Source organism: Sarcophilus harrisii, chromosome 2 (genome assembly GCF_902635505.1).
Source record: "Sarcophilus harrisii chromosome 2, mSarHar1.11, whole genome shotgun sequence".
NCBI classification, from domain to species: Eukaryota; Metazoa; Chordata; class Mammalia; order Dasyuromorphia; family Dasyuridae; genus Sarcophilus; species Sarcophilus harrisii.
Genome location: NC_045427.1, coordinates 141,322,657 through 141,339,044, shown reverse-complemented (window position 1 = coordinate 141,339,044; position 16,388 = coordinate 141,322,657). Strand labels below are relative to the sequence as shown.

Sequence of the window (16,388 nt, the reverse complement as noted above, 5' to 3'; positions counted from 1 at the left end):
TTTAATCCTTCTTACATTAAACTGCCAAAATATTCCCCTATAGTACAGGTCTTCCCATGTCACTATCATTATTTCTGGGATAAAATACAGACTTTTCAATATGGGATTTTAAAAGTCTTCCTACCTTTACTTATTTCATTTTTCTTCCCTTCATGCCTTCTATATTTCATCCAAACTGACTTATTAGCAGTTTTTTAAGCTCAATATTTCCCAACTTAATGCCTTTGTAGAGGTTATCCCCTATGCCTGGAATCTCTCATTCTTCAGCCTCCTTAGCTCCTTAACTTACTTCTAGGTTCACCTTAGTTTCTTTTCGCAAAGGCTTTTTTGATCCCCCATAGTTTTTCATTTTCTCTTTCTTTATGAGGTCTTAGTCACTGTCTTAGCATAATTCCAACATTGCTTTAAAATGTATTATTTTTTAATTGAAATGATTATTTCTAAACTTTTGTTTCTGACACAAGAGGGTGCTGTACTCTTAATTCATTTCATTAAGTATTTATGGAGTATCTATTAGTACGAACTAGTGTGCCTAGTTTATTTCTTACTTAATCACTGATTGGACATTGCTTCTGTCAAACTGAGACCTATTAAAGACCTTAATTTCAAAAGATCATGGTATCCCACTGCATTCAGGGCCATCTGTAATCATTCTGATCTATGTCTTAGCACTGGACTTAGATGGTTCTGCAAGAGAAAGTGAAGTTGGTGACTTTGCCCAGTCCTCCTTCCCTTAAATCTAATTCATTTAGATTTAGGTGGTCACTTCCTTGATGTCATGGTCCTCTTCAAGAATGAAGGGCAAAGAACAACAACAATAACGATATTCACTTATGTTTGTACATCTACTATCTTCTCAGTAAAATAAAAGCTTCTTCACCACAGGCATTCTTTAGATTATAAGAATGATAAAATTGGGATGGACTTCGGAGGCCATCTGGTACTAGTACACATTCTAGGTACTTAAAATGTTTTCTAAAATTTAATCGAATCAAAATTTTTAGGGTAATTGTCCTCTAGATTCTGTTGCTCTCTAACATTCCTCAACCACATAATTTTTATTATATTAACTTTTTTTTCTGTAGACCATGCTTAATAATCTATTGACAACAAATAATTACAAGCATAAGAGTTAAAGTCTGAATTCATAGTTAGCTTGAGAACTCTTGGCTTACTCCTTTAATGTCAGTATTATTTGAGCTCTTTAATCTTGAAAAAAGTAAAACACTTTTAGATATTTTTCCAAGATAATTTCACATATCAAAATCACCAAAATGTCTTTTTCAGGTTCTTAGCAATATTCATACAGTCAGAGCCACATGGCAACCTAAACAGCCCAAAACATGGACGTTTTCTCCACGGGTGAGTGAGCAATTTAACAAATGGAATGAAAAATAAACATTCTTTTCTTATTAAGTAAAATGTATTAAGTTTTCAAGATTTGATTGTCATTGTATACTTGTTATAGTGTTCTTTTAAGAGCACAGTAGTAAAATTACAGAAGGAAAATGGGCAATACATTACATGTTTATATAATTAGTTTGCTGTTTTTTAAGTGAAACTAAATTTTTACCTAAGTCTAAAGAGTGCTTTGAGTATTTAAATCAAATCACTCCTTTTTCTGAGTCACTGAAATTATAAATCATAAATTATGAATCATCATGCTTTAGTCCTTCAAAGAGTCTATGGTTTCATCAGTGTGAAGTCTCACCCCTGGTGCCAGTTTTATTCCATCCACACCCTATCATGTACACTTTTTTCTGTAAATCTCCCATGAAGAAAATATCAACAATATCAAATATGGCGATGATCCAATCTGATGATAGAAAATGAAGAAGAATTAAAAAGCCTCTTGATGAGGGTGAAAGAATAGAGTATAAAAGATGACTTGAAGCTTAACATCAAAAACAAAAAACAAAAACAGCTAAGAAGATCATGACAATTAGTTCCATCACTTCCTAAAAAATAGAGGAAGAAGAAATGAAAGCAGTGTCAGATTTTATATTCTTAAATCACTTGGATCACTAAAAATGGTGACTACAATCATGAAATTAAAAGATGCTTCTTGGAAGGAAAGTTATGGCAAATCTGAACAATAGACTAAAAAAAGAGACACCTCTACAGACAAAGATCCATAGGGTCAAAGCAATGGTTTTTCCAGTAGCAATGTATAGCTGTGAGAATTGGATTGTAAGGAAAACTGAGTGCCTCAGAATCAACTCTTCTGAATTGTGGCATTGAAAAAGACTTTGGTCAGAAAGGAAATCAAATCAGTCAGTACTTAAAGAAAGGTCAAAACCTGAAGCTGAAGCTTAAATTCTTTGGCCACATAATGAGAAGACAGGACTCAATGAAAAAAGATCCAGATATTGGGAAAGATTGGAGGCAAAAGGAAAAGGAAACAGCAAGAGGATGAGATGGATAGATAGTGTCATGGGAACATAAGCTTGGATAGACTTTGGGAGAAAGTGGAGAACACACAGGCCTGATGAGCTTTGTCTGAATAAGGACCCATACCATATGAGAAGCAGCCTGACAGAGTAGATAAGAAAGCTCACCTGGAAACCAGGAAGACCTACTTTTGACACATGCTGGCTGTGTGACTCTAAGCAAATACCTTAATTGCTCAGTGCCTCAAGAAACTCTTAGTCTTAGATCTTTCCAAGAAGCATCTTTTAATTTCATGGTTGTAGTCATCATTTGCAGTGATCCAAGTGATCTAAGAATATAAAATCTGATACTGCTTTCATTTTTTCTCCTTCTATTTGCCAGGAAGTGATGGGACTAATTGCCACAACTTTTTAATTCTTTGTCATTTTCTGTCACCAGAATGGATCATTTCTATATCTGAGATTGGAAGGAAATCACAAATCCAGACCAAATAATATTATTATTTAATTCCTTTGAGTACCATCAGTTGCTTTTTTTTTCTAATACTAGCTAGGACTCTGACCAGGTGGTAAGCAAAGTTCCAATTTATTGATAGGAATACGGAGAAATAAAATTGTTTTTTCATACATGAAGCCCAGAATTTGGATCCTTACAGTATTCTCTATTATCTTTGCACCACCATCCGTTCATTCCCTTTTTGCCATAAATCATAGAACCATTTAAAATTATTAGGATAGAAAATCTTTAATTTTTGTCTTTTTTAAAAAGGTAACCGGTATCTTGCCATGCCTGCTTGATGGGGACTGTTTTATCAGATCCAGTTCTTCATCACCAGAACTTGGAATATTATTTGAAGTTGGAATCTCTTATGTTCGTAATGTAAGTTCCTAGAAGAGTTTTGCTTTTTCCCAGTATCCTTTCATAGAGACTTATTTTTACTCCTCCTTTTGGAAATGAACAAGAATTTACCCACAAGTGTTAAGAGTCTCTCAAAGTTTCAGCAAAGTCGGGCTTACCTGAATTTGTCTGGTTCTAGAAATCCTAAAGAAAGTAGAAACCCAAAATGACTACAACTCTTGTGCATTTTCTGGAGGTGGATGGTGGTGATATTTTAGGCATATATACCTACAAAATAAATACATATACATAAATATTTCATTAACCTGGCAATAAACATCAGTATAAGCAATTATATCTAAAACTTGTCCAAGTTTAAAATACTGTAGTACTTTTTCCTTCACTATTTCTACTATATCATATTAATTCTTGAATAAATAGATACAGGAGCCATGATAGTAATGCATGTCAAATCATATTCTCTTATTGGTTTGATTAGTTACACTATTTCTCTTTTGTCTCTTGCTGGCCCAGAAACCCAATGATTACATATCACTATATTTTCTTTTGGAAAATATTTTAAAATATGTATATATATTTATGTTTCCAACCAAAAGAAAACTTTATTCAGAGATATTCAAATGCCAAGTTTTTACGTTTTTGTTTTACTTTTCTAGTCAACTGACGAAAAAGGAGAGTTAAGTTGTGGTTGGGTCTTCCTAAAACTTTTTGATACCAATGGAATACCCGTTCCTCCCAAGTAAGTAAATTTACCACCGGGTAAATTTTTTAATGGTGATGTTGTTACACCTTTTTATGTTAAAAAGTTGTTACAAGACCAACAGAATGAAGAACTAGACATTGCCTGGTATTTTATTCCTGTATTTTTCACTTAATTACTCTTTTCTACAGAACCTATGAACTTTACTTGAATGGTGGTACTCCTTATGAAAAAGGCATTGAAGTAGATCCTTCATTTTCCAGAAGAGGTATTCTTTTATATATATATATATACTCTCTTTTTCTGAAGGATTTAACAGAGATAAGATATATCAGAGAAAGCAATTATTTTCTACTGAATCTAGAACAGTATACTTCCTATATAAACTATCACTTAAATTGAGCATTGAAAGTCTGTCTGCTCTAAGAGCAAATTTTCCTTATAGCAAATGTGAAAATTAATGTGAGCAAGAAGAGCAGAGACAGTTGATCTCTCTATTTAATTTGATGAGACTACAAGTAGTCCTTTTCCCATATTCCAAGTTTGTCATCCCTCCTTCTAGGATTTTTCTATTGATTCAGAATTTTTTTCAGATATAGCAGAGGAACTTGGAGTCTGTTACAGTGAAGGTTTTTCCAGAGTTTGCATTATAATAGTCTTATAATAAACTCTAGATGAAGCTGGAAATTTACAGTACAAGCAACATATATTGGGGAAGAAGGATATTCAGCATCACTGGACCTTGTCTCTTGTATCCACTCCTTTACTTGTGATGTAAATGTCAAATATTTTATGTACTTTGTCTTTTCTAATTGATGTGTATATTTAATGCCTTTTGCTTTATAACACTGTCCAAAATATCAGTAGTTATAAAATGTGTTGCTAATATTTTTTTAAAGCAGCTGGCAGTGTTTTTCAGCAGATGATGACATTGAGAAAACAGCCTCAACTTCTGGTCAAACTGAGATCTTTAAATAGAAGGTCAAGAAGTATATTGAGGTTGGTGCCAATTTTTGTACATGTACTCACTGCTGACTTACTTAGAAGTTGATTAGTTGGTCTGGGTTATGCACGCTTCTGCTTCACCTGCTTGTTGCCTTTTGGAAATTTTAATGCTCAAAGGGTTAATGGAGAAATTTAACAGGCAGTAATGTACAAATTAGTCTAAATTTCTTATAATTCAGATGAAAAACTATGCTAGGGAGCATGTAGAAACTTTGCATAAAATAGGATTTCTGGTATTAAATATTATAAGATTTTACCATTTTCCTCATTTCCCAGTGAGCTGGATATTTTATAGTAGAATTTTTCCCACTGTATAAAGAGCTATTGCCAAAAAATAATACCAACCAAAAATCCTACCAAGTGCTATTTTGGAATGTCTTTCTAACTTCAAAGCCACACCAGTGATGCTTGTATATCATAGATGGTCAATGAATCAGAAATATATTATTTGACCTATTTAGAATTCAGAAGTCCTGAAGGATGAAGATGCTAATATTTCTTACTTCTAGATTACTGTTACTTCTAGACCATTACAGAATGGTTAAATCATCTCATAGCTCCACAAGCAACATATTGGTACACCTGTTCTCCTGCCCATCCAGTAATTACAATTTTTTGCAGATTATACTCAAGGAGGTTGCTGTCAACTTGAGGTTGTGAATAAGTAACACAGTGGAAACCTGGCACTCACCTAAGAGTTTGTCCCCTCCAGATCCAGCTAGGCCAGTGCCCTTAGTTGACATTCCTCTTCTCTATTTGCCATATAGATAATTACTTCAGTACTTTATAATTTCAAAACTCTGTAGAAGAAGGAAGGGTCTAGTAGACGCATTTGATGAGTTCTTGGGGCAAATCATCCTCCAGTGGTCAGCTTCTTGTGATGAGCCTCTCTGAACTGAGTTAGGCTAGTTCTTGGACAGTAGGAACATAGTCTTTCAACTGCTGGGCATATACCCAAAGCTTTCCCAGCTTTGTGTGGCTAGTAAGCAAGCTTATTCTAATTGGCTTCTCTAACTGGCCAGCAGCCTTGTACGAGTTAATCAGTCTATCAATAAACATGTATTAAACACCTACTATGTGTTAGCCACTATGTTAAATGTTGTCTTGTAAGAGAGCTCAGCCTCATGTAGGGATGGACCACTGCAAATCCATTACCATTAATGAAGAAACAGCACAAAGAAACACCCTATCAGTGGTGGGTCACTCTAGCTCATCTTATGTATATTATTAATTAATTGTTACCATCTCTGTGCCTTTGAGAGAGAGAAAAAGGTGAGAAATATTGATACCTTCATTTTAAGTGGAAGAATATAAATAAATATTTGCATATTTACATAACTTTTTTAACCAAAAAAATTTATTTTCTTCATCAAAAAATAAACTAAAATTTAAACAATTGGTAGTCAAATTTTACTTTAAAAATGAAAAATTTGCAAGGTGTTACATTTAAAAAATCTTATTCTAATTTTAAAATGTTGAACAACCTTTTATGATTTTCTTTCTTTGCAAAGAACAAATATGACAAACTCTTTTTTTTATCTTGACCCCACTCTTCTAACTCTATACTTTTTCATGAAGGTTTGCTAGAGAAGCTTATTGTGACAATAATACTACTTTAAAATTATTTGCATAACTTCTTGATAAATGAGAGAAATGATTTCAAAATGTGGATATCTGGTTTAGAGTACTATTCTGTAACTTGGGTGAAGAGCTAATATTTTAATTCAAATTGATATCAAATATTCTTCCATTTGCATTTTGTCTTTTTTAGTTTCCTTTTTACTTTTATTTTCTGTTGCACAAACTTCCCATTATAGGGCACAGCATGGGAATAAGAAATACCAATTGCCTACAAAATAAAAATAAATTTATTTTATTAAGTCCTATTTTGGATATGCATTAAGGTTGCATTTAATTATAAAAGTAGTATGTTGAAGATTGAAGTCAATCCAGCTAGCTATTTTAACTTTAGGAGTACAGAGCTTCCTAGTGGTGGACAGGGAAAACCAGATAATCCCTGTTTTAGAGAAATAGCTCCCTAAGATAAGGTTGCAGTTTATTTCATATTCTTTCAATAGAATGGCAGCATCTGTTCCTAATCTCTATAATGAATTCTTCCTTTTAATGAGTGCTTCCTTTCTTACAACTAATAAAGGGTATTGATTAAAAGTTAGGATCCTTTATTTAACCCCTCACAATTTTCCTTAGCACAGAGGCTTTCTCTTCCTTGGTGCCACTGATGGTTATTTTGTATAAAACATCATACACTATGTTTCAAGATATTCTGCATAGTTGTACACAATTGCCTGTATAGTTAAGTTTTCACTCTTAAGAATGTATCAGCTGTCCAGTTGTAAAATTGTCTAAAGAACTGACATTTTACAGCTATCCTTTTTACATTCAGCTCAGGACTTGTGAGTATAGGAAGAAGCAAATGTGAAAGCAAGTATATAGTAAGTACTTCAACATATATTTAAAGGAATATAAAATTATTTGGAAAGTTTTCTCTACATAGCCAATTGTATGATAGGACATTCCTTTAAGTCTTTGCTACAATGCTGCATAATGAAGCAGTGTTTGAAAGCTATTCATTAGAGTAAATGCAAGCTAATTACAAATTTGGGCTAACTTGTATTTAATAAATTTTTTTCTTCTTTAATAGTCTACTACCAGAAACATTAATAGGAAGTATGAGCTATGTTCAGCTGCTGGTATTCTATCGAGAAATTCTTGGTGATGTGCTCCTGAAAGACAGGATAAGCCTGCAAAATGCCGGTAAGGGTTTTTTTCCCATGTCCTTAATTTCAGCACTATTAGCAGATGCTTTCATTGGGAGTAGCTGTTTTCTATTTCTGTAAGATTAGAACTGTCACAGATGGCTGACTCCTACTCCTGCCTATTGCCAGGTAAAGGTGGGGCCTTAGATCATTCTGCTTCAGAAAAGTGCCTGTCAGCAGAGCTTAGTGGTTTGGCACCTGGCCATTTACCTGACAGTAGATTACTATAAGACCCATCAGATAGGGCTGCTCGTTACGGGCCATTGTGAGGGCATTCTGCCTATCTCAACTCCCTGAGACTATCCTGTACCCTCATTTAATCTTGATTTTGCTCACAATATAATTGTGTCACAAGACTTCAGGACCCAAAGAGTTTTGCGCCTACTTTTCAGGTCATTTCCCCTCTTTCCTTTGTTTGAGTTTTTGTTTGTATTGCATGTAAACTTATTGAGTCAAAACTGAATGTTTTACTTCATATAATGCTTGATGCTTTTAAAAATTGTCATATTTAAATAAGGTGTCCAAAGTAGAACATGTGTGGCAACAATATTTACCTCAGTGATAAGTCTGAGTGTTATTGGAATTTTTAAAAATATCATCCATTTTCAAGATCTGTACAAGAATACATAAGTAGACATACCCTTGGCAGAAATGCCTCCTAAATAAATAGAAAAAAGATAAGGCACACAAGAAGAAAGGTATATTTAAAGAAATAGATTTTAAAATTAAATTATTTAAATTATTAAATTTAAAATTAAAAATTTTAAGGACAAGGCAAATTGTTTCTGTCCTGTTCTTTTGGATAGTTGTATCTTTGGATAGTTATAATCACAAGTTGTATCTTTGGATAGTTATAACAGTTATATTCACAAGGTTGGATAAAGTGACTCTGTCTTTATTTAGGGAAGCTAAAGGATGTTACCTTTTTCCATGAGTAGGGAGAGGTTGTTTGAGCTTACACACAATTCAGCTCAATTAAGTTCTATCTCTCAAAGGCCCAATATTGTTCAGTAACAACCTAAGCACTTTGTTTTGTGCTTCTTAAGTGCATTTATCACATAATATTGCTTAGCACAGTTAATCTATGTATGTATCTTTTTTCTTCACTAAATTGTAAGACGGGGCATCTCCCCCAGCACCATTCTCTATACAGAGCAGACACTTGATAAATGCCTGTTGAATAAATGAAAGGTAGTTATAGAGCACTTTGCTATTCTAGTTTCTGTAGAATTTTTACATATTTAATTCTTTGCATAGGTCCGTAATAATCCATTCCATTCAATTTTGTTGTGAAATAGCTCATTTTTACATTATTTTTAAAATATATTACAGCAGGTCATTCAGATTGCTGGATCTCACTCAGCCTTTATATTACCAGATACCCACAAATCCTACTCACTAGAATTTGGGATAATGATAATATTATTATGGTAATCTTACTAATCCAGACTGATTGTTTTATACCAGCTCTTTTTGTATAATAATCTAATTATTAATAAATTTTTAAAATAATTATAACAAAATATATTTCAATGAAATGAAAGTTCCATGAAATCACTTTCTTTTCTTTTCCACTTTAGATTTAATTAGTAGTCCAATTCTATCAACCTTTCCTAAACTCATGGAGCAACCTGACCTAATGGATGTACTTAGGGTATGTGATATGCATCATGATCTTAAATTGCTATAACTTGTTGTTAATTAAATAGATACTTGGTTTATTTTCTCATTTAAACTATGCTTTTTTCTTAATGGGTAGTTGGTGGTTTTTTTTTCATCAAATTTGTTTCTTTATCAAATTTGCTTTTCAAATAAATCAAATTTTTTTTTGTCAAATTTGTTTTTTATTTATTAAAATGCAGGATTTGAATAAATACAGTAACTACTGGAGAAAATGTTAGGGGAGAGTTAGAAAGATATATAGATAGACAGATAGACAGACAGACACTGGACTTGTTATTTCATTGGCATAGGAAACTCTACCAGTGAAGGTCAGCAACCTCTCTGCAACTTAATAGTCTTCAACACTAAGATGTCATTTAAATGCTTTGTTGGGGACCCACAGCCATCTGTGACAAAGGCAGGATTTGAGATCAGCTTGTTTTGGCTCCAAGTCCATCTGTCTCTCCACTGTTTCATGTTGCCATATACATGCATACATGTGTTTATGCACATATTATACCTACATCCCCACACACAGTAAGTCAATAGCCTCATCTAACATTGAAAGATATTTCCCTAATTTTTCTGGATGTATGTTCTTCTCTGTTCGGTGAACAGAGTTCACCTCTCTGGCCTCTCCTGTACAATTTTCTTGTCTATAAATTGAAGGAAATGAACTAGATAATCTCTTAAGGTCCCTTCCAACTGCAACTTGACCAGCTGAGTACATAGACATATACCAGCATAAACACATTCACTTTCAAACGACTAGGTGAAGAAGTAGCATATTACCTGAATCTATTTTTTTAAATTACTTTAAGGATCTGTCATTTCATTAATGTGGGCACTCTCTGAACTGATACAGACTTCATGCAAACATATGTACATATCACAAAAGCACAGATATATAGAATCCTTTCTACCAGTGCAGGTCATTGTGTATGTACATATATACATGCATATATACATATGTATGTGGATATATACATAGGTATACGCATACAAACATGTGATACAAACAATATAAAGATACCTCTCAGTGGGAAGCACTAAATTTAATAATGACTTTAATTTCCCTTTTCTGGAAAATTTATAATGATGTACATTCTAATGAAAGATTGCTGTAATGAAACATAATAATTATTACGCATACCATCTTGTGTCTAAAAATATCTAATACATATTATTTCACTGATCTCAGCAGCATGCCCAGGAGATGTATAATAGCCCCTCATTTTATAGATGATGATATTGAGATGTAAGAGATTAGGCAGCTAGTTCTTGTTCACACAGATGATGAGTCAGCCAAAATCCAAGTCCACTTTTATGGACTACAAGTGTGGTGCTCTTTTCCATATGTAATGCTTCTCCCCTGGAGTAAATTTTTTTTTCCTGTTTCATAGATAGCAAATGTAAGTAATTTGTAAAAAGCCTAAGTGCTCCTCATACTCAAATAATGATAACAATAATAACATCCAACATTTACATCATACTTTAAGGTTTGCAAAGAGTTTTATTATATTAGTATTCAGTCTGGGACTTGGAGCATCTAGCCATCTAGACCTGTTCTTTGCCAGCAGGCCTTCTCTCCTCCCAAAAAGACCAACTCATACTAAGTGCATACTTAGTATGCCTGCATACTAACCTGCATACTAAGTGATAATCAAATCATTGCCAGAATCAGAGGAAATGATAGTTAACAGAGTCAAGGGCTGCAGAAAGGTGAAGAAGGATGAGAATTGAGAAAAGGCAGATCTGGTGATTAAGAGGTCATTGATAACCTTGGGGGAGAGAGTAGTTGATTGAATGATCTAAATGAAAGCCAGATTATAGAAGGTTTAGAATAATAATAAGAAAAAAAATAGAATAGATAGTTTTATCAAAGAATGACTAAGAAAGGAAAGAGAAATATAGGATGACATATTGAAGGGATGGTGGTATCTAGTGAGGGTTTGTGGGCTTTGTTTTTAAGATAATAGAGACTTATTTGAACTATTTAAGAAGCAGAAGGAACCAATAGAGAAGAAGGAAGTGAAGATCGGGTGGGGGGGGCGGAGAGGAAAGAAATGATCACAGAGGAATCTTCTTGAGAAAACAAGAAGAATGGCATCAAAGTTACAGGTAGAAGGGCTGACCTTAATAAAGAAAAGGGAGGGACTTATTTATAAAGCTCACTGGAGCCAGGTCCTATATCAGGCAAACATATACAGGCATGAATTGAGATACCTTCCTTTCAGGATTTTGACTAACCCCAATCTTGTTTGTGGTTTGTTTCAAACACTGCCCCTTCACCATTTCCCACCAAATAATGGACATGTCATAATAATTAGAGTGTATCTCATTTTTGCTTCACTCAAGTGGAATTTGGGGAGCTATCCTAGTCTTTTCAGAATTTAAGAAATCTTTAGTCTACTTCTAATTTCTGCCTCCATTCTCTAGCCTCTCCAGTCTGTCCTAAATTTAGCTATCAAAGTGATCTTCCCAAGGGCAGATAAGATCCTGTCTCCTCCCTCCTCAGTACAGTCCAATCAAATATAAAGGACTCTATTTGACTTTTAAAGTTCTTCATAGCTTGGCCCCTCCCTCACTTCACAGTATTCTTAAGCTCTACACTCTCTACTATCTAATAAACCCTCTTGCTATTCTTCTTCAACAACTCTCCATCTCTCTTTGCCTTGGCCCTGACCCCCTCTGCCCGAAATATTTTCCTCACCTGTCTCAGCTCAAACTCCACCTTCTGCAGTCACAATGGTTCCACCTTCCTCCATATTACTAAGACTTTCTCATCAACATTAGTCCAGCTAGTCTCTCTATATCTTGTGTGCACAGATATTTACCATGTTATCCATTAAATTGTGAACTTCTTGCTCTCTCTGTAACTCCAAGCTTTAGCATAGTGCCTAACACATAGTAAACACTTAATAAATGCTTGTTGACTGACTGAGTAGCTGGTTGACTGGTTTAGGGAGCTAGCCTTGTCTCAATAAAATTTGGGATGTTTTCATCAGCAGTTTATTAGTTCTCTTTCTTTTTTTCCCCCTGAGGCAATTGGGCTTAAGTGACTTGCCTCAGTGACAGTCACACAGCCAGGAAGTGTTAAGTGTCTGAGGCCAGATTTGAACTCAGGTCTTCCTGACTTCAGGGCTGGTGCTCTATCCACTATACCAACTAGCTGCCTCTTCCTTAGCTATCTCTTAAGGGGGACTATTATTCTAGTTGATTTGACTCATCGATTTTATTTTCATTCTTCATGGCTTGGGTTTCAAAGGGGGGCATTTTCTGACATCCTCCCCAGACTGTTACATTAATCCTGAACATGGACACTCCTATTCACAGACAATACTTGCATGTGTCTAAATACTCAGACTAATATAAACTTCTATATTTAATTTTTAGATTGCGTGGACTGAAAAAGAAAGTACTTTTAAAAGATCGGAAAAGGTAATTTTCCTCCCCACTTCCCAATAAAATTTAGCTATTTTTGCATTGTTAGGCTAAAATAGATATGGGCCTGGGATTATGTCCTAACAAAATAAAACTGTATTTTATATGACTATAAATCATACAAATAAGCATCTTAGAAGGTAGGTGGACTTGCAGTTCCTAATGTAGGAATTTCTTTTTTCCCAATGAAACATTTAATAAAAATGTTCGTTTTAAATCTGCTTTACTATCTCTAGAGGAAATTTCCAATCTAGACCCTCTGATTGGCTACCAGATTCAGTCTTGTCTTTAAAAACCTTCCAAGTGTGGGTACAAAAACAGTAGGGAAGGGAAAAGAAAGAACAGAAACTCGGCTTAACTGAACTTATTGAAAAGTTTTTGGCTCAAAGAAATGAAGGCATTGCCATGTTGAAAAAAAAGCAGTATTAGTTAACAACTAATGGCTTGTCCACCCCACCCCACACTAGAAGGCTGAACAACAGAAAATTTAGGGAATAAGAAGCCACAGTTGTTTTTTAAATTTAAAAACACAAATATTGTGTTTATGTCAGATTGTCTTTAGCAATTATGCATACCCTATACATGTGTTATGCTGGAATAGGCAGATAAACATTTGTGATTTTATTTGTGTGGGAATAGCCAGGGTCATTATATCTTAATAACTAGTCTTCATGAGTCTTAGCGATCCTTAACATTTCACCATCATTCTGGTGATGAGCCTTGTCAAATGTGACTGGACTCATCCTTTAATGACAGATGTCTGTTCTGCCTCTGGGCTCAGATGTAAAGACTTTCAAATTTATTAAGACTTGCCATAGCTTGTGTTCTCCCAATGTAAGTCTCCAATACTTAAGGGTCATATCTCTACCATATGTGGCATTGACTAAGTAGAAGAAGAGATTGAATGTTCCTGTTAAAGGGTTAGTTTATGAATGTTCCTGTTAAAGGGTTAGTTTATTTTCAATTAGGGAAGGGTAATACTTTAAACTGTTCTTAGCTATTAACATAATTTAAAATTAATTTGTTTAATTTGTACCATCAAGTAGGGAATAAAAGCAGGGAGCTCATCTTTGCCTAGAGGTTCATTTTACAGTCTTCTGTGATATAGTATTCAATTCTTTGGACTTTTGTTAATCATATTAATAAGTCGTCTTGAAAAGAAACTTAGACCAAAAGTTAATTGTTTTTGTGTGTATCGTGGACTTCTTTAGTAGTCTGGTGAAATCTGTGACCTCTTCTTAGAATAATGTTTTTAAAATCACAACATAAAATATATAGAATTGCAAAAGAAACTATATTGAAATATATCAAAATGTTTTTTAAAAATCAAGTTCACAGTCCCGTGTTAATACTTTCTATCTTAGTAGTTATACAAATATATGACTTCTTTAAGCTTGAAATATAAAATTTAAATTTCAAAGCCATAGTCCAAAGCAGTCAAACTCAAGTAGAGTTGGGAGTCACTAAACTATAGATAAAAAACCCTATGGGCCGCCTATTAACTTAGCTTTAAAATGGGATCATGTCCATTTCATTACATTTTAATTTATTTTGTAAAATATTTCTCAATTACATTTTAATCTAATTTGAGCCATTTTGGGGAGAATTGGTGGTCAGACACTCATGGGCCACATCTTTGACACATCTGGTCTAAAGCATGTAAGCCAGGAAGGACAGGACAGACACTGTGGGAAAACCCTTGGCAACCAAGGAACAGTATGGTATCTAACAAATGTTTTATAGCTTCTTAAATAATTATTTGTATTTGTGTTTGTGTTTCCCCAGAAAGACAGAGAGTTTCTGAAGTCCATGTTCATTCTCGTGTACCATGATTGTATATACCCTCTCTTACATTCCACTCTCCTCCCACCATCCAGATGGGCAGATGAAGAAACTGAAGCTACTCGATGGAAAGTCAGTTATGACTTCCTTAAACAAAACCAAGAAAACTCTAATGCTCTCCATGCTTTACTGTCACCAGAAGGTATTCATGAACCTTTTGATATTTCAGAGCAGGCCTATGACTTCTTAGGAGAAGCCAGGAAGAATGTGGATTAATTGTGATTGGTCATTGAGATTCCAGTCCATTTGGTGCTATATGTAGGAATAAATGTAAACTCTTAGTGGTCATTTGAGCAGAAGGTCAGGAACCAAGTAAGTTGGTGTCTATTGTGGACTTTTTTAAACTTTACTAATTTACTGTATTTGCTTTACTAACTTACTGTATTTTTACTTTACAAGAGTATATTTTATAAGAAATTTGTAAGAGAGTTGTTCGTGTATTTTAAAATGACTATTTTAAAAATAGAAAATAATATGATTTTTCAAAGTAAATAGAAAGCAATTTCTACCTTTTAGTAGAAATTACTAGGTCTATACCTCAAAGAAATCAAAGGAAGAAAAAAAAAGGACCCATGAAAATATTTATACAAGTGTATACTGAGGGAGTGTCCATCACTTGAGGAATGGATGAGCTAATTATGGTATGTGAATAAAATAGAATATTCTTGTGTGTAAGAAATAACCTAAGAGTAGTTTCAGAGAAGCCTGGAAACTGATATAAAGGTAGGATAACCAGGAGGACCATTTATAAAATGACAACCATGCTGTAAAGACAGACAACTTTGAAAGACATAGGCAGTTTGATTAGTGCAATAACCAACCATGATTCCAGAGGATCCATGATGGAAAATGCTAAACTTCTCCTCACTGAGAAGTGACAGGCCCAAGGTGCAGAATGGGACATACAGTTTTGGACATGGAAAATATAATAATCTGTTCTGTTTGATTATTCATTTGTATACCAAGGGTTTTGTTTTTATTTATTTATTTTTCAAAGACTAGTAGGAAGTAGAAAGGAAGTTAGTAACAAGGTTCAAAGAGAGAAGAGAGATAGCAACAGTGTGAATTTTTTAAAAAAGTCATTGAAGTATTTTTTAATACTTGAAAAGAACAGACAGAAAGCCAGAAGGCAGCACAGACAAGCAATGCAGCTTTGAAAACTACATGATGAATTTGTTATGTACTTAAAAAGTAAAGCAAACTGTACATGACAGAGGTTTATGGTACAATTCTACTATGTGTACGGAAGTGTTTATTTTATTTGAAATAAAAATATAAAGTAATTTGAAAGAGATGTTCATAAAACTTATTTCTTTAAAAGCTATTAAGGGACAGGTCAATTCTTCTAGAGTCTCCACAGCTGTGGATCATAACGTCTAAAGGAGTTGCAGGGCAGCCTTTGCTGACACAGGTGTTGCAAACTGGGAATGAGATAAATTGGAAGCAGAGGGAAGAGGAGAGAGGTCAGAGAACAGCAACTGCCTCTCAGTCTCCTTGTATCATCCTCTCACAAGAGGAGATCCATTCCGGGTTGGGTCTCCAGCAGTCACTGTCAGGTGGCGCCTGTGTATTCCAACAGCTCTCCCATGAATTCCAACGAAAAGCAAAATCATTGGGGGAAAATTATGTGAGGCATCAACCAAGTGATTGTCAAATACTCAAATATTTGAGTATAATTTTTCCAAGTTAGCCTTGAAGGTAAATCGATG

General features: G+C 34.2%; 1 protein-coding gene across 3 annotated transcripts in view; it reads left to right on the top strand.

Moving 5' to 3' along the window:
* The window catches only part of NPHP1 (nephrocystin 1), a 46,774-nt gene extending 31,779 nt beyond the window's left edge, over positions 1–14,995 (top strand). For 2 of the 3 annotated variants that reach the window (XM_031950981.1, XM_031950982.1), the window contains 9 exons: positions 1,288–1,362; positions 3,160–3,270; positions 3,906–3,988; positions 4,141–4,217; positions 4,849–4,948; positions 7,617–7,729; positions 9,312–9,385; positions 12,790–12,834; positions 14,623–14,995. In XM_031950981.1, coding sequence (XP_031806841.1) covers positions 1,288–1,362; positions 3,160–3,270; positions 3,906–3,988; positions 4,141–4,217; positions 4,849–4,948; positions 7,617–7,729; positions 9,312–9,385; positions 12,790–12,834; positions 14,623–14,895 — 951 coding nt within the window. In that variant the 3' untranslated portion in view covers positions 14,896–14,995. The remainder of the gene's footprint in view (positions 1–1,287; positions 1,363–3,159; positions 3,271–3,905; positions 3,989–4,140; positions 4,218–4,848; positions 4,949–7,616; positions 7,730–9,311; positions 9,386–12,789; positions 12,835–14,622) is intronic. The other variant, XM_031950983.1, reaches the window with a different exon arrangement.
* Positions 14,996–16,388: the final 1,393 nt, after the last annotated feature.